The 21665-nt window shown below is 45.7% G+C and overlaps 2 protein-coding genes across 3 annotated transcripts in view; one reads left to right on the forward strand and one right to left on the reverse strand.

The window, feature by feature from the left end:
• The first annotated feature begins 299 nt into the window (after nt 1-299).
• VPS26C (VPS26 endosomal protein sorting factor C) lies at nt 300-20941 on the forward strand. Of its 2 annotated transcripts, none has more exons than XM_058044980.1 (8): nt 300-377; nt 4876-5019; nt 6441-6590; nt 11235-11315; nt 14687-14761; nt 15577-15727; nt 17125-17277; nt 19456-20941. In XM_058044980.1, the coding sequence occupies exons 1-8, from the start codon at nt 321-323 to the stop codon at nt 19536-19538; spliced, it is 894 nt and encodes a 297-aa protein (XP_057900963.1). In that variant the 5' UTR covers nt 300-320; the 3' UTR covers nt 19539-20941. The 2 variants fall into 2 exon arrangements, with proteins under 2 accessions (XP_057900963.1, XP_057900964.1); XM_058044981.1 differs by having other exon boundaries at nt 15577-15708.
• TTC3 (tetratricopeptide repeat domain 3) overlaps nt 20619-21665 on the reverse strand; it is an 87431-nt gene continuing 86384 nt past the window's right edge. Inside the window, exon 47 of the mRNA XM_058044983.1 lies at nt 20619-21643. Within this exon, the coding sequence (XP_057900966.1) occupies nt 21536-21643 (108 nt within the window). The 3' untranslated portion in view covers nt 20619-21535. The remainder of the gene's footprint in view (nt 21644-21665) is intronic.

A 21665-nucleotide genomic window follows, 5' to 3' on the forward strand; every position in this document is an offset into this window, starting at 1 on the left:
GACAATCGCGGGCCGCGGGAGGCGGTGGCGCCGCGCCTACAACTCCCATCAGCCCACGCGGCGCTCCGGCCCGTAGCGGACGCTGCCCGCGCGCAAAGCACGCCGGAAACCGTAGTTTCCTGCGGGTGACCGCGTTGCGTCACTCACCCCGCCCGCGCGTTGCTATGACAACCGGGGGGCAGTGGGCGCGGCCGCGCGGGAAGCGGCGTCAACGGCTGGGAAGTGACGGCGGCGAGGACCCGGATGTGGAGGGGGCGGGGCTCCCGCGCACCCCCCCCCCGTCCGCGGGTCACGTGAGGCGGCGGTCACGTGACGGAGCGATGGGGACGACGCTGGACGTGAGGGTGAAACGCGCCGGGAAAGTCTATCGGGATGGGGTGCGTGTGTCGCGATAGGGACAGCGGGGACAGCGGCCGGGGAGGGCAGCGCTGTCCTGGGGTGCATCAGGATGGGCACTGCCAGCAGGTGAGGGCTGACCCTGCCCCTGTGCCCAGCCCTGGGGGCACCTCTGGCTGCTGTGCCCAGCTCTGGCTCCTCAGCACAGCAGGGCCAGGAGCTCCTGGAGCTGAGCAAGGGCCTGGAGCAGCTCCGTGCCCAGGAAAGGCTGAGGGAGCTGGGGCTGCTCAGCCTGGAGAGGAGCCCCAGAGAGAGAGAGGGGCTGAGCCCTGCCTGGGCCTGCCTGGCCCTGTGTCTGTCCCTGTGTCTGTCCCTGTGTCTGTCCCTGTGTCTGTCCCTGCCTGTCCCTGTGTCTGTCCCTGGCTGTCCCTGTGTCTGTCCCTGGCTGTCCCAGGAGCAGGGAGCTCATTCTGCCCCTGCACTGCTGAGGGCACACCTGGAGTGCTGTGCCCAGCTCTGGCCCCTCAGTTTGGGAAGGGCCTTGGGACACTGAGCACATCCAGAGGGGACAACGAGGCTGGAGAGGGGCTGGGAACACAAACCCTGTGAGGAAGCCCTGAGGGAGCTGGGGGTGCTCAGCCTGGAGAAAAGGAGACTCAGGGAGAGAGAGGGGCCTCAGCCCTGGCTGTCCCTGTGTCTGTCCCTGTGTCTGTCCCTGCCTGTCCCTCTGTCTGTCCCTGTGTCTGTCCCTGTCTGTCCCTCTGTCTGTCCCTGTGTCTGTCCCTGTGTCTGTCCCTGGCTGTCCCTGTGCCTGTCCCTGTGTCTGTCCCTGTGTCTGTCCCTGTGTCCATCCCTGTGTCTGTCCCTGCCTGTCCCTGTGTCTGTCCCTGTGTGCAGAGCTCAGAGCAGGCCCAGGCTCTGCTCCAGGCCCAGCAATGGCCCCAGAGCCACGGGCAGGGCCTGAGCCCAGCAATTCCCCTCACAGGAGGCACAACTTCTGCCCTGGGCAGTGCCCAGCCCTGAGCAGAGCCCAGAGGGGCTCTGGGGGCTCCTCCTGGGACATTCCAGAGCCCCTGCACGCGTTCCTGTCCCCTGTTCCAGGTGACTGCCATCCCCAGCCCGGCTGTTCTGGGGACCCCTCGGGCTCTGTCGGGGACACTTTGGGGTCCCGGTTGGGCTCGGGGCTCGGCCCTGCAGCGGGGACCCCTCGGCGGGCGGGGCCGATCGCCCTCTGCTGTCGGTGCTGCCGCGGTGTCGCCGTCTGGCCGTGTGTCCCGGCGCTTCCCCCGTGTCCGTGTGTCCCGGAGCTCTCCCCGTATCCTGGAGCTTTCCCCGTGTCCCTGTGTCCGTGTGTCCCGCAGCTTTCTCCGTGCGCGTCTCGGAGCTTTCCCTGTCCGTGTGTCCCTGTGTCCCGGAGCTTTCCCTTGTCCCTGTCCGTGTGTCCCTGTCCGTGTGTCCCTGTCCGTGTGTCCCTGTCCGTGTGTCCCTGTCCGTGTGTCCCTGTCCGTGTGTCCCTGTGTGTCGGAGCTTTCCCGGTGTCCGTGTGTCCCGCAGCTTTCTCCCTGCGAGTCCCGGAACTTTCCCGGCGTGTGTCCCTGAGCATTTCCGTGTCCCCGTCCGTGTGTCCCCGTCCGTGTGTCCCCGTCCGTGTGTCCGTGTGTCCTGGAGCTGACCGTGTGTCCTGGAGCTGTCCGTGTGTCCCCGTCCGTGTGTCCCCGTCCGTGTGTCCCCGTCCGTGTGTCCCCGTCCGTGTGTCCCCGTCCGTGTGTCCCGGAGCTGTCCGTGTGTCCCTGTCCGTGTGTCCTTTCCCCCCGCATTCCCTGCAGCTGTCCCCGCTCCCAGCCCTTCCCCCGGCGCTGTCCCGCTCCCGCTCCCGGCGCTTTCCCGGGATTTAACACCCGGTGTCTCCCCGGGATTCCGGCGTTGCCTTTGGGACCGAGCGCTGCTTTTTGTCCTTCCCCATTCCCGGCAATCACGGGGAGATCCTGACCCGCTCTGCAGAGCCCGATGGCGCTTGAAAGGGACGGAATATTTTTAATTTTTATCGGTTTTAACCTACAAATCCCGAGCTGCTCAGCAGCAACGTTCAGGTCTCTCTTTTTTCTTGCACTTGAATCATAAAAATCCTTTCCATCCACCGAAATTCCATTTATTGAATGATTTTAATCCTGGAAAACTGGAGGTGAAAGGAAGGGTGTGCAGCATCTGTCCTGCAATTGTCAGATTATCCAGAGAGTGGCTTTGGCAGAGCTGAATTATTCCCTTTGGGAATGGCTCCAGAGGGGTAAATACTGTCTGTGTCTCACTTTCACATCTTTCTGTGCATTATAAAACTATAAATTATTAGCATTTTATTCATTTATCTATTTCAGTTTCTCAGTGCTGTGTCCATTTTTAATTTGACTGAGCTTGCCTTGCTTTATATCACTTTTAAATTGATTTTTTTTTGTATGGAAAGGAATGTTTTCTCTGTTTTAAGCTGAAATTGGGATATTTCTGGTCAATCAGTCTGTCAGTTTTGTTTTTACCTTCCACTTTAACTCCATGTGGAAAGGTTTAATTTTAGTTCATGAACTGGGCCTGGGATGAAAACACAACAGTGGGAGAGCTCTGCACCAGGGATACACCAGGGATTTTTAGTAGGAATCTCCGAGGGAGAGGAAGGAGATGCAAACCTTAATTAGGCATGGAAGGGACCTGAGAATCACCCAGGCAGGGACACCTCCCACTGTCCCCTCCCAGCCCAGTGTCCAGCCTGGCCTTGGGCACTGCCAGGGATGCAGGGGTGGAATTCCATCCCAGCCCTGCCCACCCTGCCAGGGAACAATTCCTCATTGCCAGGATCCCACCCAGCCCTGCCCTGTGGCACTGGCAGCCATTCCCTGTGTGCTGTCCCTGCATCCCCTGGCAATTGTCTCTCTCCAGCTTTCCTGGGGCTCCTCCAGGCCCTGCAAGGCCACCCTGAGCTCAGCCCAAAGCTTCTCCTGTGCAGGTGAACAATGCCAGCTGTGCCAGCCTTTCCTGCCAGCAGAGCTGCTCCATCCCTCTGCCCATCCTGGAGCCTCCTCTGGGCTCTGCAGCAGCTCCAGCTCCTCCCTGGCTGGGGCAGCTCTGCAGCTGGGAAATCAGAATTTTGAGCATTTTTTTTTTTGCATATCTGAAGAAATACTGAAAGCAAATTTGATATTTAACTTCCAGTCATCCTTCCCCTCCCTGCCCCCTTCCCACGTGCAGGCAGCAGCTCTGCAATTGTTGCTGTGTGACAGGAAACATCTCCTTTGTTAGAGCAGTTCACATCTTCAGGCTGTCCTTGCTTCTCAGAGCTGAGCTGGGCTCGTTTTTGAAGCAATAACCTAATTGCTTGTGCTAATTAAGGCCCCTTAGCAGAGCAGTGCAGAATTGAGGTCAGCTTTTCTTCGCTGTCCCTTTGTGCCCCTGCTCCAGCATTCCCCCCTTGCTGCACTTCCTCTTCCCAGGCTCTCAGGATGTCACCCTTGCTTGGATGGGGATGTTTGCCTGCTGCCTCAACCCCCCTGACCCATTTTCACCATCCTGTGCCACCAGGGAAGACAGAAATGTGCCAAAATTCCCATTGTGCAGGAGAGATCCTGGTTTGGAGAGGTTGGGTGCAGAGGGAGCAGTTGGGGTTGTCCCATGGCTTGGGGAAGGAGCAGGGGAGGAGCTCAGGGAATTCTCCAGTTCTCAGCCCTTCCCAGCTGGGAATATTTCAGGATGGAAGCAGGTTCTGCAGTGTGGGAGAAGGGAAGGATAAACCACTTTGAGGATGCAGCATTTTTGTGCAAAGGGATTTTTGTGGGCAGCACATCCTTCATGGGATGAGTGACAACATCCCTGGAGTCACCCAGCTCCTGCCTTTCATTCAGATTCACTTTAAAACTGTTTCTGTGTGTTCATTTTTTATGTTTTAAATCTCTTCTGCTCCACTCTGGAGGTGAATCTCACCCTCAGCTTGGCCATCCCTTTTCCAGCTGTGCCTTTTCTTCCCTCTCCTGTGCTGAGCATCCCAATTTTCATACAGCAATTCCTCCTGGCAGCTTATTCCAACACAAACACAACTTTTGTTTATTCCAACACAAACACAACTTTTGTTTATTCCAACACAAACACAACTTGACCCAAAATAAAGGTTTGTCATCTTCCTGGACAGAAAAACCTTGAAATTGGGGGAAGAATTTGAAGCTCAGGTTGATACTTCAGCCGAGAGGAGAATTGTGTTTATAAGGAAAAATCAAAAGTGCAGAGCTTGGGATTCTGATCCTGAGCTTGGGATTCTGATCCTGAGCTTGGGATTCTGGAAATCCAGGAATTCTGATAGAGTTGAGATGTTGTTGTTTCTCTGTCTCATCCTAAATCCCTTCATCAGGAAGGACAAAATGTTTTTGTTTGTCTGTCCTGACAAGGTTGCACCATGCTTTGGGCACAGGAGTTTTTTGGAGTTTGGAGATCAGTTCCAGGCTGTTTAGATAACAGCTGTGAAAAAAAATGGATTTAAACAAAAATTTTCCTCTTTCCTCTTAGGAAATCCTCTCTGGGGTGGTGGTGATAACCAGCAAGGACACAGTGCAGCACCAGGGGATCTCCTTGACCATGGAGGGCTCGGTGAATCTGCAGCTCAGTGCCAAAAACGTGGGGGTGTTTGAGGCCTTCTGCAACACTGCCAAGGTAAGGCTGCCCTGCTGGGTGTTTTGAGCACAGAAAAATTCTCTTTGCTCAAGTGGAACCTTCCCCCCAAGGCTCTCAGGGGTCAGAGCTGCTCGTGGTGGGGAAGTGGTGGAGAGCAGGGAAGGCTCAGCTCTGTGTGGATCAGAGTGCCAGGATGGCTCAGGCTGCAGGGGAGCACAGGGGTCACTGGTGTCACCTCCCAGGGCTCAGGGCTGGGGCCAGAAACTCTGGGATGTCCCAGGGAGGGACAAATGAGGACATTCTGGGGAATTAGCTTGCACTGGTAGGAGATTTTTATTTCAGGTAGGCAAAAAGGGTTACTGGATGATGCACTGAGTCTGTGATTTATAGAAAAACAATTACTGTGTGATGTTATTTTATTTTTGAGAAGTGATTGGGTTTAACTGGACTTCTGTGCCAGATCAGTCACTGTCTGTGGAGGCCATGGAGGGGTCCCTGGGCATGAGACAGGATTGCTCAGGAGAGAGTGGGACCTGTGGAGCTCCTGGGAGGGCTCTGGGCTGGTGGGAAGGGTTTGGTTAAGTGAGGATGGCCTTGAATCAGGGAATCACAGAAGGTTTGGGGCAGAAGGGACCTTAAAAATCACCCAGAGCCACCCCTGCCATGGCAGGGACACCTCCCACTGCCCCAGGCTGCTCCAGCCTGGCCTTGGGCACTGCCAGGGATCCAGGCATGGAATTCCATCCCAGCTCTGCCCACCCTGCCAGGGAACAATTCCCAATTCCCAAGATCCCATCAAATCCTCCTTTGAAGCCATTCCCTGTCCCCAGTCCCTCTGCAGCTCTCCTGGAGCCCCTTCAGGCCTGGCAGGGCTCTGAGCTCTCCCTGCAGCTTTGGAGTTTTCCCTTCTCCAGGTGAGCACCCCCAGCTCTCCCAGCCTGGCTCCAGCCCTGGGATCAGTTCTGGGGCCTCCTCTGGGCTCACCAACAGCTCCACTTCTGGTTTTGGGAGCCCAAGAGTTGGGGACAGGAATGGCAAAAGTGCAGAGAGAAAAGAAATGAAAGAAAGAAACGTCCAAGCCAGCCCCTCACAGTTAACTCTCCTTGTGGTGAGAGACTCCCTAAATAATAATCAACTTCAGAGGTCAGGGGGGATGCTCAGTGGCCTTGGTCATTCCTGCTCCTGTTCAGAGTCATCATTTGGGAAATGAAGCTCCACTTCCCAAAGCTGGAGCTGCTCCTGGTGAGCTCCCTGGAATTCTTTGGTCATTAATGTGATGCATCCTGAAAACAGGAATTGTTTTTTTTGAGCAAAATATTAATGTTTCTATCCATTGTGAAAAAATATCCCAGCACTTTGTGTCCTGAAGAGGGATTGTGGAAATGCAGGAATTCTGGAGCAGTTCAGATGTTGTTGGTTCTGTGTCTCACCCTGAACCTCTGTGACATTTCTCCCTGCAGCCCATTCAGATCATCAGCAGCACCATTGAGATGGTGAAACCAGGGAAGCTCCCCAGTGGCAAAACAGAAATTCCCTTTGAATTCCCCCTGCAGATGAAGGGCAACAAGGTTCTGTATGAGACATACCACGGAGTCTTTGTCAACATCCAGGTGAGGAGAGAAAAGGGGAAATTCATCTGCACAGTGGCTTCTGGAGCAGCTCTGAATCCATGGAATTGAGGGGGAAGTTTGGTGGTTTCTTTTCACACTGAGCCTTCCACCCTTTATGCAGTAAATCTTCAAGGAATTATGGCACAAACAAAATGTTTTACCTGAAAAATTTCAGTAGAACATCTGTAACCTAAATTTGATCCATGGAAAAATGCAGCTCCTAATCCATAGGAATTGAGGGTGAAGTTTGGTGGTGTTTTTTTTTTACTCTGACTGAGCCTTCCACCCTTTATGCAGTAAATCTTTAAAGAATTGTGGCACAAACAAAATGTTTTACCTGAAAAATTTCAGCAGAATATCTGTAACCTAAATTTGATCCATGGAAAAATGCAGTTCTTAATCCATGGAAATTGAGGATGAAGTTTGGTGGTGGATTTTTTTCACACTGACTGAGCATCCACCCTTTATGCAGTAAATCCTTAAGGAATGATGGCACAAACAAAATGTTTTACCTGAAATATTTCAGCAGAACATCTGTAACCTCAATTTGATCCATGGAAAAATGCAGTTCTTAATCCATAGGAATTGAGGATGAAGTTTGGTTGTGTCTTCCTTTCACACTGACTGAACCTTCCACCCTCCATGCAGTAAATCTTAAAGGAATTATGGCACAAACAAAATGTTTTACCTGAAAAGTTTCAGCAGAACATCTGTAACCTGAATTTGATCAATGGAAAAATTATTAATTTAACAATAATTTAATTAATTATTATTTAATCCATGGGAATTGAGGATGAAGTTTGGTGGTGTTTTCCTTTCACACTGACTGAGCATCCACCCTTTATACAGTAAATCTTAAAGGAATGCTGGCACAAGCAAGATGTTTTACCTGAAATATTTCAGTAGAACATCTGTAACCTGAATTTGATCCATGGAAAAATGCAGTTTTTAATCCATGGAAACAGAGGATGAAGTTTGGTGTTTTCTTTTCACAATGAGCCTTCCACCCTTTATGCAGTAAATCCTTTAAGGAATTATGGCACAAAGAAGATGTTTTACCAGAAATAGCTCAGCAGAACATCTGTAACCTTAATTTGATCAATGGAAAAATTATTAATTTAATAATAATTTAATTAATTATTATTTAATCCATGGAAATTGAGGGTGAAGTTTGGTTGTGTCTTCCTTTCACTCTGACTGAGCATCCACCCTTTATGCAGTAAATCTTTAAAGAATTGTGGCACAAACAAAATGTTTTACCTGAAACACCTCAGCAGAACTTCTGTAACCTGAATTTGATCCATGGAAAAACGCAGCTCCTAATCCATGGAAATTGAGGATGAATTTTGGTGATGTTTTCACACTGACTGAGCTTTCCAGCCTTTGTGTAGTAAATCTTTTAGGAATTAAGGCACAGACAAGATGTTTCATCTGAAATATTTCAGCAGGACATCTGTAACCTGAATTTGATCCATAGGAATTGAGGATGAAGTTTGGTGTTTTCTTTTCACACTGACTGAACCTTCCACAATTAATGCAGTAAATCCTTAAGGAATGATGGCACAAACAAAATGTTTTACCTGAAACACCTCAGCAGAACATCTGTAACCTGAATTTGATCAATGGAAAAATTATTAATTTAATAATAATTTAATTAATTATTATTTAATCCATGGGAATTGAGGATGAAGTTTGGTGGTGTTTTCCTTTCACACTGACTGAGCATCCACCCTTTATGCAGTAAATCTTAAAGGAATGCTGGCACAAGCAAGATGTTTTACCTGAAATAGCTCAGCAGAACTTCTGTAACCTGAATTTGATCCATGGAAACATAGAGTTTTAAATCCATGGAAATAGAGGATGAAGTTTGGTGGTGTTTTCTTTTCACACTGAGCCTTCCACCCTCCATGCAGTAAATCTTCAAGGAATTATGGCACAAACAAGATGTTTTACCTGAAATAGCTCAGCAGAACATCTGTAACCTCAATTTGATCCATGGAAAAATGCAGTTTTTAATCCATGGAAACAGAGGATGAAGTTTGGTGTTTTCTTTTCACAATGAGCCTTCCACCCTCCATGCAGTAAATCTTCAAGGAATTATGGCACAAACAAAATGTTTTACCTGAAAAATTTCAGTAGAACATCTGTAACCTAAATTTGATCAATGGAAAATTATTAATTTAATAATAATTTAATTAATTATTATTTAATCCATGGAAATTGAGGATGAAGTTTGGTTGTGTCTTCCTTTCACACTGACTGAACCTTCCACAATTAATGCAGTAAATCCTTAAGGAATGATGGCACAAACAAAATGTTTTACCTGAAACACCTCAGCAGAACATCTGTAACCTCAATTTGATCCATCCTGATGTTGTAGGAAACTCTTTCCATTCCCTTCCTTAAGAAAACCAGCACCACAGTGTGGTTGTATTCCCAATAAATGTGGAATTTCCTGTGGTGTTGAGAGCAACAGAGATCAGGAATTGTGTGGGATGAGGAGGAGTGACATTCCCTGCCCAGACCTGCATGGAATACCTGCTTGGACACACTCTTGTGGACATGCAGTTCTGAAATTTGATCTGTTTTGGCTCAAACTTGCCTTGCCATAGGTGGGTTGGGTTGTTTGGGTGACTTTTGAGGGAAACTCTTTCTCCAGCCATCTCTTGAAGGTAAATTCTGTGTTACACAATGAAGTTTGGTGTCACTGGAATGAAAAAAAACCTAATAAACCAGATCACCCCCCAGCAGCCTATCCGAAGTAACTAAAAGGAAAAAAAAAACCCTTGTTTTTTGTCTGTGTTTGGATATTTTTTAAATCTTTCAATTTATTTGCTCAGTTTTGGCTTCTTCCCTCATGCAACAGCTGTTGTTTGTGGTGGGGATGTCAGAAATGGTGCAGCACTGGTTGAGCTGCTACCCATATCCCAAAGAACTTGCTGTGATCAGTCAGTTTGAGCTGCACTTTAACGAGGAATATTTGCTTTATTTTATCATTCTTTCTCTCCTCTGTGGAGCTTTTCTTGGATAAAATATCATTACAATTTAATAATTTAAATTTCAGCCAAACTTTGAGAGTCCTGCTCTCCTGAGGAGGGAATTGTGACACTTCCTAAACCTCTGGGCAATTTAATTGAGCCTCTCTTTCTTGATTTAGGGATGAATTGTGGGTTCAGTCTCAGTTTAACCTTTAATCAGACACTGCTGGGTGCTTGTGCCATGAACCACAAGTGAGGAACCCAAATTCTGGTGTGAGGGAGGAATTAAAAATCAAACAAAACAAAAACCCAACAAGTTCCCTGTCCTGTAAGGACACTGAAAAGCTTTTTTTTATGGAGATGAAGTGTAGGATTTTTGAGATAACCAAATTCTTACTGTTTTTCACCTGCTGGTTTATGGCTCCCATTTTAGGGGAGCAAATTGGAAACAAATTCACTCCCTTGCCCGATTTTAGTTCAGCTGTGTGGCTGAAGTTCCCCATGAAATATCCCAACAACTGGGAATTCAATCCCACAATAAAAAAATCAAAGTTAGAGGGGCTGAAGACAAAAATACATCACACTGATAATCCCTTAACCAAAACAGGGTGAAAAATCACCCTTAAATGGATATATGAGGAACAACACTGCACAGAGGCAGAAGGGGGATGGAAAGTTGGGAAGGAGAGAGGAAATCTGAATTAAAGCTCTTTTTTCCCCTTTTTTCCTTCCCCTTTCCTCCCCCGTTTTTCCCCTTTTTCCCTTTGTCCCCTTTCCCCCTCTTTACCCCTTTTCCCCCCCTTTTCCCCCTTTTCCCCTTTTCCCCCTCTTTCCACCTTTTCCCCCCTTTTTCCCCTTTTTTTCCCTTTTGACCCTTTTCCCCTCTTTCCCCCTTTTCCCCTTTTTCCCCCTTTTCCCCTTTTTTCCCCTTTTTTTCCCCTTTCCCCCTTTTCCCCTTTCCCCCCCCTTTTCCCCTTTTTCCTCTTTTTTCCCCTTTGTCCCCCTTTTCCCCTTTCCCCCCCTTTTCCCCTTTTTCCTCTTTTTTCCCCTTTTTCCCCTTTTCCCCTTTTTTCCCCTTTTTTCCCTTTTGCCCTCTTTCCCCCTTTTCTCCCTTTTTCCCCCTTTTTCCCCTTTCCCCCCCTTTTCTCCCCTTTTTCCCCCTTCCCCCCCCTTTTCCCCCCTTTTCCCCCTTTTCCCCTTTTCCCCCCTCTTTCCACCTTTTCCCCCCTTTTTCCCCCCCTTTTTCCCATTTTCCCCCCTTCCCCCCCCCCTTTTTCCCCCTTTTCCCCCTCTTTTCCCCCTTTTCCCCCTTCCCCCCCCTTTTCCTCTTTTCTCCCCTTTTTCCCCCGTTTCCCCTTTTTTCCCCTTTTTTCCCTTTTCCCCCCTTTGTCCCCCTTTTCCCCTTTTTTCCCCTTTTTTTCCCTTTTGCCCCTTTTCCTCCTCTTTCCCCTTTTTCCCCCTTTTCCCCCTTTTCCCCCCTTTCCCCCTGATTCCCCATTTTCCCCCTTTTCCCCCCATTTTCCCCCCTTTTTCCCCTTTTCCCCCTTTTTTCCCCCTTTTTCCCCCTTTTTTTCCCCTTTTTTCCCCTTTTCCCCTTTTTTCCCCATTTTCCCTTTTTTTTCCCCCTTTTTCCCCCTTTCTTTCCCTTTTCCCCTCCCTTCCCCAGTACACCCTGCGCTGTGACATGAGGCGTTCCCTGCTGGCAAAGGACCTGACCAAGACCTGTGAGTTCATTGTCCACTCCCTGGTGAGTGTGCTTTCTGTTCATTTTGCAATTAATTAATTTTTTTAATTGATTTTTATTCTCCCCACTTCACTTTCAGGGGGAAAAAAACCCCAAATAAACCCATGGAAATTGTGATGGTGACACGAGGGATTACAGAGGTGTAGATTCAGAATATCCTGAGTTGGAAAAAACCCCAAAAATCATCAAACCCAACTCCTGGCCCTGCACAGGACACCCCAAAATCCCACCCTGTGTCCAAAATATAGGAGTAAAGGAAATGTGCCCCAAAACAAATCCACCCCACAGAGCTGTTGCTTCTGATGAGAAAACCCCATCCCTCTCTCAAAGAACAAAGAGGAGTTGGATTTTCAGATGTTTTACAGTGCCCTGAGTTTATTCTCTTGTTCATCCTTGGAGTTCTGGGACAATGGGGTGGTCACATAAATCTGATGTCATTTTTCCAGGCACTGCTTTGAATTATCCCAGCAGTTCTGAGGAAAAGCTTCCAGGCTCCCCCAGTGCTGCAAATGGGAGTTGGGTGCTGAAAATCCTGATTTCTGTTCCTCAGGTGAAAATCCTGATTTCTGTTCCTCAGGTGAAAATCCTGATTTCTGTTCTTTGGGTGAAAATCCTGATTTCTGTTCCTCAGGTGAAAATCCCTGATTTCTGTTCTCCAGGTGAAAATCCTGATTTCTGTTCCTCAGGTGAAAATCCCTGATTTCTGTTCTCCAGGTGAAAATCCTGATTTCTGTTCCTCAGGTGAAAATCCCTGATTTCTGTTCTCCAGGTGAAAATCCCTCATTTCTGTTCCTCAGGTGCAAATCCCTGATTTCTGTTCTCCAGGTGACAAATCCTGATTTCTGTTCATGTGAAAATCCTGATTTCTGTTCCTCAGGTGAAAATCCTGATTTCTGTTCCTCAGGTGAAAATCCCCAATTTCTGTTCTTCAGGTGAAAATCCTGATTTCTGTTCTTCAGGTGAAAATCCTGATTTCTGTTCCTCAGGTGAAAATCCCCAATTTCTGTTCTTCAGGTGAAAATCCTGATTTCTGTTTTCCAGGTGAAAATCCTGATTTCTGTTCTCCAGGTGAAAATCCCTGATTTCTGTTCCTCAGGTGAAAATCCTGATTTCTGTTCATGTGAAAATCCTGATTTCTGTTCCTCAGGTGAAAATCCTGATTTCTGTTCTCCAGGTGAAAATCCTGATTTCTGTTCTCCAGGTGAAAATCCCCAATTTCTGTTCTTCTGGTGAAAATCCTGATTTCTGTTTTTAGGCTGAATATCCCTGATTTCTGTTATTTGGGTGAAAATTCTGATTTCTGTTTTTAGGCTGAATATCCCTGATTTCTGTTATTTGGGTGAAAATCCCTGATTTCTGTTCTTTGGGTGAAAATCCTGATTTCTGTTCTCCAGGTGAAAATCCCTGATTTCTGTTCATGTGAAAATCCTGATTTCTGTTCCTCAGGTGAAAATCCTGATTTCTGTTCTTTGGGTGAAAATCCTGATTTCTGTTCTCCGGGTGAAAATCCTGATTTCTGTTCTTCTGGTGAAAATCTTGATTTCTGTTCTCCAGGTGAAAATCCCTCATTTCTGTTCCTCAGGTGAAAATCTCTGATTTCTGTTCCTCAGTTGAAAATCTCTGATTTCTGTTCCTCAGGTGAAAATCCCTGATTTCTGTTCTCCAGGTGAAAATCCCTGATTTCTGTTCCTCAGGTGAAAATCCCCAATTTCTGTTCTTTGGGTGAAAATCCTGATTTCTGTTCCTCAGGTGAAAATCCTGATTTCTGTTCAGGTGAAAATCCCTGATTTCTGTTCTCCAGTTGAAAATCCTGATTTCTGTTCCTCAGGTGAAAATCCTGATTTCTGTTCAGGTGAAAATCCCTGATTTCTGTTCTCCAGTTGAAAATCCTGATTTCTGTTCCTCAGGTGAAAATCCCCAATTTCTGTTCTTTGGGTGAAAATCCTGATTTCTGTTCCTCAGGTGACAGATCCTGATTTCTGTTCCTCAGGTGAAAATCCCTGATTTCTGTTCAGGTGAAAATCCTGATTTCTGTTCTCCAGGTGAAAATCCCTGATTTCTCTTCTTCTGATGAAAATCCTGATTTCTGTTCAGGTGAAAATCCTGATTTCTGTTCCCCAGGTGAAAATCCTGATTTCTGTTCTTTGGGTGAAAATCCTGATTTCTGTTCTTCAGGAGTTCTCATCCAGGTGGAAATCATGGAAAGATGGGGAAGAGACCTTCAGGCTGACCGAGTCCCATCCCCACCCCAAACCCTGTCCCACATCCAGGTCCTGAACTGTCCCAGGGACTCCAGCACCTCCCTGAGAGCTCATTGCAGTGCCCTGCAAGGGAAACAAGGGAAAACTTGACAGTAATTTCTAATTCTAGAATTTCTAATTCTTGTTTCTAATCCTAGTCCTCCTGGCAGGAGGTTGGATGCCCAGAAGATGCTTTGCTGGTTCTTGCAGAAGTTCCTGTGTTGGATTTGGGGTTGGTTAAATTGAGCTGTGCTGTCCAGACTGATGAAATGTTCCTTTTTTCATCTCTGACTTGCTGGAACACCCTGCTTTTATCATTCCTTTGAACCCTTAACAGGACAGTAAATACCAAAATCCTTTGTGTTACTCAGACTTGTGGTGGAAATGTTATTTTAGTTCTGAAGTAACTTTTTAAAAGATGTAGTTTGGTGTTGCAAGCAGGTTTCCTGTTGGGAAGATTTCGGTGTTTTCTGCAATATCTGATGCTGCATTTTGTTGGTCCATTATTACATTTCTAAGTGAGCCTCACTTGTCAGAGCAGTGACAAATCCCATCCCCTGCAGTGTTCTGGGTTTGTTTCTCGTTCCCACCACAGCACTTCTGAGCTCACCAGTCAGTAAATCATGGCTCTCCCAGTCAGGGTGAATTCATGGGGACAATTCTCACTGTCAGTGCTCAGTGTTCCATTTCCCTCCAGCCTGTTCTGTGCCAGAATTTGTCATTTTGGGAAAATGCAGCCAATCTTTTGCTAATCTCCTCCATCTTGCAGCTGGGCAGCAGCCCTAGTTTGAATTCTTGAGCAGTGAGGGCAGATCCTCACTCAGAGTTCCAGATCAGCCCCTTGCTGCTGGAGAACAAGGATTTCTAAAGCAGACTTGAAGCAATGGACACAACTTCATTTAGAATCTCCCCTCCCCAAATTTAATAATGAAAGGAAACATTCCAAGGGACATGTGCAATGGATTTATTTGTACTTAAAGAAATGGGAAATTGAGCTTTTTCCCCTCTCTGCTCCAGATGAGGAGGGTATTCCTGCTTTGCCAGGGGGTTTAGGGCAGCCAGCTGCTGTGGTTTTTAATGTTCTCTCTCTGTTTTGGGGATCAGATTTCAGTTTAACCCTTCCCCTCCCTGCAGTCACAGAAAGGGAAGCTGCTGCCCAGCCCTGTGGACTTCACCATTACTCCTGAAACTCTGCAAAATGTCAAAGAGGTAAAAGGATTTTCTTCTTATTTTATTTTAAATGTGAAGTTTGTGTGTTTCTGAGTGAGACCAGAGGAGTGATTAAATTCTGCCTTGTAGATTGTTAGGCAGATAATCTTGTTTAGTTTTTCTATTTTCTTTTTCACTTTTATAAGCAATCAAGTGATTCTGCCTAATCTCTTGCACTGTGGTAACCAATTGAAGGTGGAATTTTGCTCAGGAGTGGTTAAATATTTTTATTCCTTTTCTGAGTGAAAGATGGATGGGAGTGGAACAAAGGAAAACATTCTATACATGGACAGCCAAGAGCCTTTAAAAATGTGGATTTTGAGCCTTGTTTGTGCCTTCTTTTACAGCCTGCTTTGGCTTTGGGAAGCCTCAAGGAGGGCAGGCTTGGGTGGGATATTGGGAATGAGGAATTGTTCCCTGGGAGGGGCTGGGATGGAATTCCATCCCTGGATCCCTGGCAGTGCCCAAGGTTGGACACTGGGCTGGGAGCACCTGGGACAGTGGGAGGTGTCCCCACTCCATCCCCAGCTCCTGGATGAATTCTGACAGCCAAGTTCTGTCAGCTCTTCCCAGGAAAGGCCCATCCATGGGTGGGTGGAGCAGCAGGAAGGACACACGTCAGGAGAGAATATTGTAGGAGAAATCCTGATACAGAGTGACAGAAATCAATTCAAGCTCCCTCAGGAACTCCTGAACTTTTGAATTCTCAACTTCGAAACCACTGGCTAATTTCCTACTTGTTTTAAGATTTATTTTTTCCTTAATCTGCTCTTTATTTTACCACCTTTTTCTCTTTCCTCCACCAACCACTTCAGAGAGCCTCCCTGCCCAAGTTCCTGATCAGAGGGCACCTGAACTCCACCAACTGTGTGATCACGCAGCCGCTGACGGGGGAGCTGCAGGTGGAGAGCGCCGAGGCGGCCGTCAGGAGCATCGAGCTGCAGCTGGTGCGCGTGGAGACGTGCGGTGAGCGCGGGAAGTGTGACACTGGCCTGCCCAATTGGTGTAAATTGGAAACTTGGGGGCTCTCGGGTGAAGATGTGGGAGCGGGAATAGTAGGTCTGTACTGGGGAAGAAAGTAAAAATAAAATGGTGGTGTTTGTGAGGGTCCCCAGGATGAGGAAGGAGATGAGAGTCTGACTCCATGTTCTCAGAAGACTGATTTATTATTATATTATATTACGTCCTATTATGTCCTATTATATCATATTACGTTATATTACGTTATATTACGTTATATTATATTATATTATATATTACATTATATTACATTACATTACGTTATATTACATTCTATTACATTCTATTACATTACATTACATTACATTATATTATATTATATTATATTATATTATATTATATTATATTATATTATATTATATTATATTATATTATATTATATTATATTATATTATATTATATTATATTTTACATTATATTACATTACATTACATTACATTACATTACATTACATTCTATTACATTCTATTACATTACATTACATTACATTACATTACATTATATTATATTATATTATATTATACATTACGTTATATTACATTACATTATATTACATTACGTTATATTATATTATATTATATTATATTATATTATATTATATTATATTATATTATATTATATTATATTATATTATATTTTACATTATATTATATTTTACATTATATTACATTACATTACGTTATATTATATTACGTTATATTATATCATATTATATTATATTGTATTATATTATATTATATTATATTATATTGCATTCTATTACATTCTATTATATTATATTATATACTAAATATATATACTATATATATTTATACTAAATATATATATTATATATTTATACTAAATATGTAATATATACTAATATATATATTATATATATATACTAAAACTAAACTAAAGAAATATACTATACTAAAACTATATTAAAGAAATATACTAAAACTATATTAAAGAAAGAGAAAGGATACAGACAGAAGGTTTAACAAGAATGATCATGAAAAACTCGTGACTGACTCCTCAGAGTCTGACACAGGTGATGGTGTATTCAGAAGGGATGGAGCAGCCTCCACCCTAAACCCTCCCTCTTGTTTTCTATCTGTTCCTGTATTCTAAACCCTTCAGCTCTGAGTTTCCCACCCTGTGATATCACACACTTCTGTTCAAACTCCACACCTTTAATCTCATTTTATTACTGAATTTTGGAAGCTTCTCCAGGGCCTCAGGTCAGTGCAGTGTTCTCTGGGGGTCAGTGCCTAACATCCTCAGTATCCAGGGTTCCAGCATCTCTCCACTGTGAATTTTGGCTGCTGCCCTCTCTCAGCTCTCCCATTTCCCTCGTCCAGGGTGTGCTGAGGGCTATGCCAGGGATGCCACGGAGATCCAGAACATCCAGATCGCCGACGGCGACGTCTGCAGGGGCCTCCCCATCCCCATCCACATGGTGTTCCCCAGGCTCTTCACCTGCCCCACCCTGGAGACCACCAACTTCAAAGTGGGTGAGTGGGGAGTTTTCCTGGGACAGCAGTGCACACATTCATTCCTTTCCATGGGCAGTGAGGGATAAATCCAGCAGAGCTGCAGGAGGAGCCCAGGACATCCCTGAGCCTGAGTGCTGCTGCATTTCCAACACAAACTGCTGTGCAGCCGCTCCTAACAAAATTCCAGGAGGAGCAGTGGAACACAGGTCATGTGTTTAAACACTTGAATAGTCCAAGAATAAAGCTCCCTCCTTTCCTCACCAGTGAGAACCTCCCTTTCCATTTATTCTCCTTTTTGTTTCCTTCTCTCTTACTGAAAGCCCTGCAAGCAGCAAGGTTGGTGAGGGTGTGATTCTCTTACCTACACCACGTGCTCCTCCCTGCTGATTGTTGTCAAAATCAGTATTTTTATTAACAAAATCAGTATTTTTATCAACAAAACCAGGATTTTCCTCACTTGTTCAAATAAGTACTGCAAGAATCCACTGGGCTGGTTTGTATTTCTTGCCTCCATCCTGCTGGAATCTGTTGGCACGGAATCTGTGTGCAGTGGTTTCCCCCAAAATAATAATAATATTTTTTTGCCATTTTAAGCTCTTCACTAACTATTTACAATGAGAATTTAAATTTATTTAGATTTCTGCTTCTCTTCACTTATTAACTCTGCCTGGCTCTTTGTCTCTATTTAGGATTGATTGTTGATCTGATACTGATTTTTGGCTTTGAAGGACACAAAGAACAGATTTTTTTCTGGAATTTTTGCTCCCCAGTTTGCAGGCCTGTTGTATTCCAGTATTTCATTTCCCAAGCTGTTACATGCTGGAATCAGGCAACGGGTCTGTCCTGGAATTCTCCCATTCCATGCTTTAAACACCATCTTGGTGGAGGTGTCTTCCCCAAAACATTTTATTCTTTGATACCTGAATCCTCTTTTCCAGAGGAATGTTTGCCATAATTTATCAGCGATAAAACAATTCAAAGGAATCCCAAAGATTACAACAAAGCAGGATTTTCTAGGAGTGGTCCAAGGGCTGGGATGCCTGGGTGAGGTTCTGATGGAATGTTTCAGGAGCTCCTGACCCATCCTGCTGGTAGGATTGAGCTTTCCTTTGGAACTGAAGCAGGATTGTTCCCAGGATTCACCCTTCCTGTGGAATTAAAGCAGAATTGCTGCTAGGATTCAGCTTTTCTATGGAGTTCAAGTAGGATTGTTCCTAGGATTGAGCTTTCCTGTGGAATTGAAGCAGGATTGCTGCTAGAATTCAGTTTTCTGTGGAATTGAAGCAGGATTGTTCTTAGGATTCCTTTTCATGTGGAGTTCAAGCAGGATTGCTGCTAGGATTGAGCTTTCCTGTGGAATTGAAGGAGGATTGTTCCTAGGATTCACCTTTCCTGTGGAATTCAAGCAGGATTGCTGCTGGGATTCAGTTTCCTGTGGAATTGAAGCAGGATTGTTCCTAGGATTCACCTTTCCTGTGGAATTCAAGCAGGATTGCTGCTAGCATTTCAGTTTCCTGTGGAATTGAGGTAGGTGTGTTCCTAAGATTCAGCTTTCCTGTGGAGTTGAAGCAGGATTGTTCCTAGGACTCAGCTTTCCTGTGGAGTTCAAGCAGGAATTCAGCTTCCTGTGGGGTTGAAGCAGGATTGCTGCTAGCATTCAGTTTTGGGTAGAATTGAGGCCGGATTGTTCCTAAGGTTCAGCTTCTTGTGGAATTGAACTTTTCTATGGAACTGAAGCAGGATTGTTCCCAGGATTCAGTTTCCTGTGGAGTTCAAGCAGGATTGCTGCTGGGATTCAGTTTCCTGTGGAATTGAAGCAGGATTGTTCCCAGGATTCAGTTTCCTGTGGAGTTCAAGCAGGATTGCTGCTAGGATTTCAGTTTCCTGTGGAATTGAAGCAGGATTGTTCCTAGGATTCACCTTTCCTGTGGAATTCAAGCAGGATTGCTGCTAGGATTTGTTTCCTGTGGAATTGAGGTAGATGTGTTCCTAAGATTAAGCTTCTTGTGGAATTGAAGCAGGATTGTTCCTAGGATTCAGCTTTCCTTTGGAATTCAAGCAGGATTGCTGCTGGGATTCAGTTTCCTGTGGAGTTGAAGCAGGATTGCTGCTGGGATTTCAGTTTCCTGTGCAGTTGAAGCAGGATTGCTGATATTACTCAGTTTCCCATGAATTCTCTCTCTTTCCCCCTCCCAGAGTTTGAAGTGAACATCGTGGTGCTCCTGCACGACGACCACCTCATCACAGAGAACTTCCCCCTGAAGCTCTGCAGGATGTGAACGGCCACAGGAGCAGCAGGGAGGATTTCCTGGGAATTCTTCTGAGGGAAAGTGGAACTCTGTCCATGCCTGACTCCAGCTGGAGCCACCTCACTCCTTTCTTGTGCTTCCACTTCCCTGTTAACCTGACCAAGACTTTGCCTCTCTGCATTTCCCAATCCTGCTGCCTTCAACAAACATGTTTTTCCCATTTTTTTTTCAGGAAAATCCTGAAGGAATCATTCTGTAGCTTTCTACAGCTTGTAGAATTATGGAGCAAGTTCCTCTCTTGGCTTAATTTTGTAATATTTGTTCTAAAGTCCTTTAAAGCCCCCTTAAAACTCATAAATCCCATTCCAGCCATACTGGGAGGGTGTGGGAATTGTGACAGAATGAGCAGTGAGGTCTTTGAAGGTCTAAAAAATGGTGCTACAGCTCTGGCAGGTGGTGCTGTGGGATCTGGCCCAAGGTGGGTGGGAAATGAGTGATTTCAAATCACACCAAGGAAATTTTGGTGTTGGAGAAATTCATTAATGTGTTTGTGACTGTGCAGCTTAAAGGAAGATTAATTCAGCAAGAAATACCCTTGCCAACACAAACAGGCTGTGGATTTTGATGTTGTTTTCGTGGAACAGCCACAACTTGTGGATTTTCCAATAATTTTCCATGTGGGGCAGAGGCAGGCTCAGGCTGTATTATGGAAATTGGAAGTGTAAAGATCAGCACCTAAAAATGCAGATTTGAGAAAACTGAGAAAAATCATTTCCTTTAGTTTGTCCAGCAGGAGAAGGTAATTCCAGATTGGGCCCTGACGTTTCAGGGAGAAAAAAATGAAATTTTTTTCACTTCATTCATTTCAATGTCTGGGAACGGGGAAGGAAATGGTGTTTACTGAAAATGGTGTTTACTGAAAATGGTATTTACTGAAACTCAGCACTTTGCCCTGAGACCAGGAGAATTTGGGCAAGAGCTGCAGCCCCCCAGAAATACAGGAAGCTGAACAGGATTCCAGTGCTGGAATTTTTAGTCCTTTTTTCTACAGCAGAGCAGTTACTCAGCCCTAACACAGAGTGAGCAGAAATACTACACAGAAACAACGTGTTTGGCTGCAGAAGCAATTTTATTTTTTATTAAAGTGGTAAGTAAAACACTGATAAATGAGAGAGGAGTTAACAACTTCAGCTGGAGGAGTCAAGCAGTGTGGGGAACAAGTGATCCCTGGAATTAGCCAAGGGCTCCTAATCCATGTGGTGCTCCCTGGATTCAGAATATTGGGTTTAATTTCAAGATTCTCAGGCTCTGGTCCTCACCTTTGGCTGTTAGGGACAAATTTGTCTGTGTTAAAAGTTCTCTGGCCACTTCAGACTCATAAAATAGTGGGAGAAAATTCCCTGAGCTGTTGGAATTCTGCCCCTCCTGCTACTGGTGACCATTCCTGCACAAAGTACAAAGGAACTGTCACTTAAAAATCCTTTAAAAAAAAAAGTTAAAAAATCCTTCCCATTTAAACAGACCAGGAGGGAAATTTCCCTCCTTTTTTAAACAAAAAGGAGCGAAATTCAAATTTCAACCTTCTTTTGAGATTTAAAAACTGATCCAAATGAAGAATTTAAAATTCTTACTTCAGAATGTGACTAAAAGTCATTCTTTAAACAATTTGAGTTCTCAGCTGTGGCTTTGTGCAGAGAGAGGAGCTGCAAAGACCAAACCCAGGCTTGAATTCTAGACTATGCCAGAGGGAATGTTTTGAGTTCCAATTCTTTTGGTCCATCCTTTGGGTCACCTACTTGTTTGATACTGGAATAAATCTGAGGGAATGATGCACTGCTAAAAGGATTTGGTACTTTCAGTGTCCCTTAGCCAAAAATGCAGCAATGCTGTGCGCTGCCAGGCAGGAACCAGGAGAAATCCTGGATCTTGGAGTGAAACCCCCGAGTGAAGCCAGGGTTGTGTCCTGTCCCCCAGCACTGCTGCAGCCCCTTCCCAGCTGGGATGGTGCAGGAGGGAGCAGAGGAGGCTCAGCTGGGCTTGTTCCAGGCGGGCAGCTCGGGGAAGTCCTCGGGCAGCAGGGCGTGCACGCGGCAGATGGGGCAGCTGGAGTGCTGCCTGAGCCATGTCCGGATGCACTGCGGACAGACGGACAGGCTC

Source organism: Melospiza georgiana, chromosome 2, assembly GCF_028018845.1.
Source record: "Melospiza georgiana isolate bMelGeo1 chromosome 2, bMelGeo1.pri, whole genome shotgun sequence".
NCBI classification, from domain to species: Eukaryota; Metazoa; Chordata; class Aves; order Passeriformes; family Passerellidae; genus Melospiza; species Melospiza georgiana.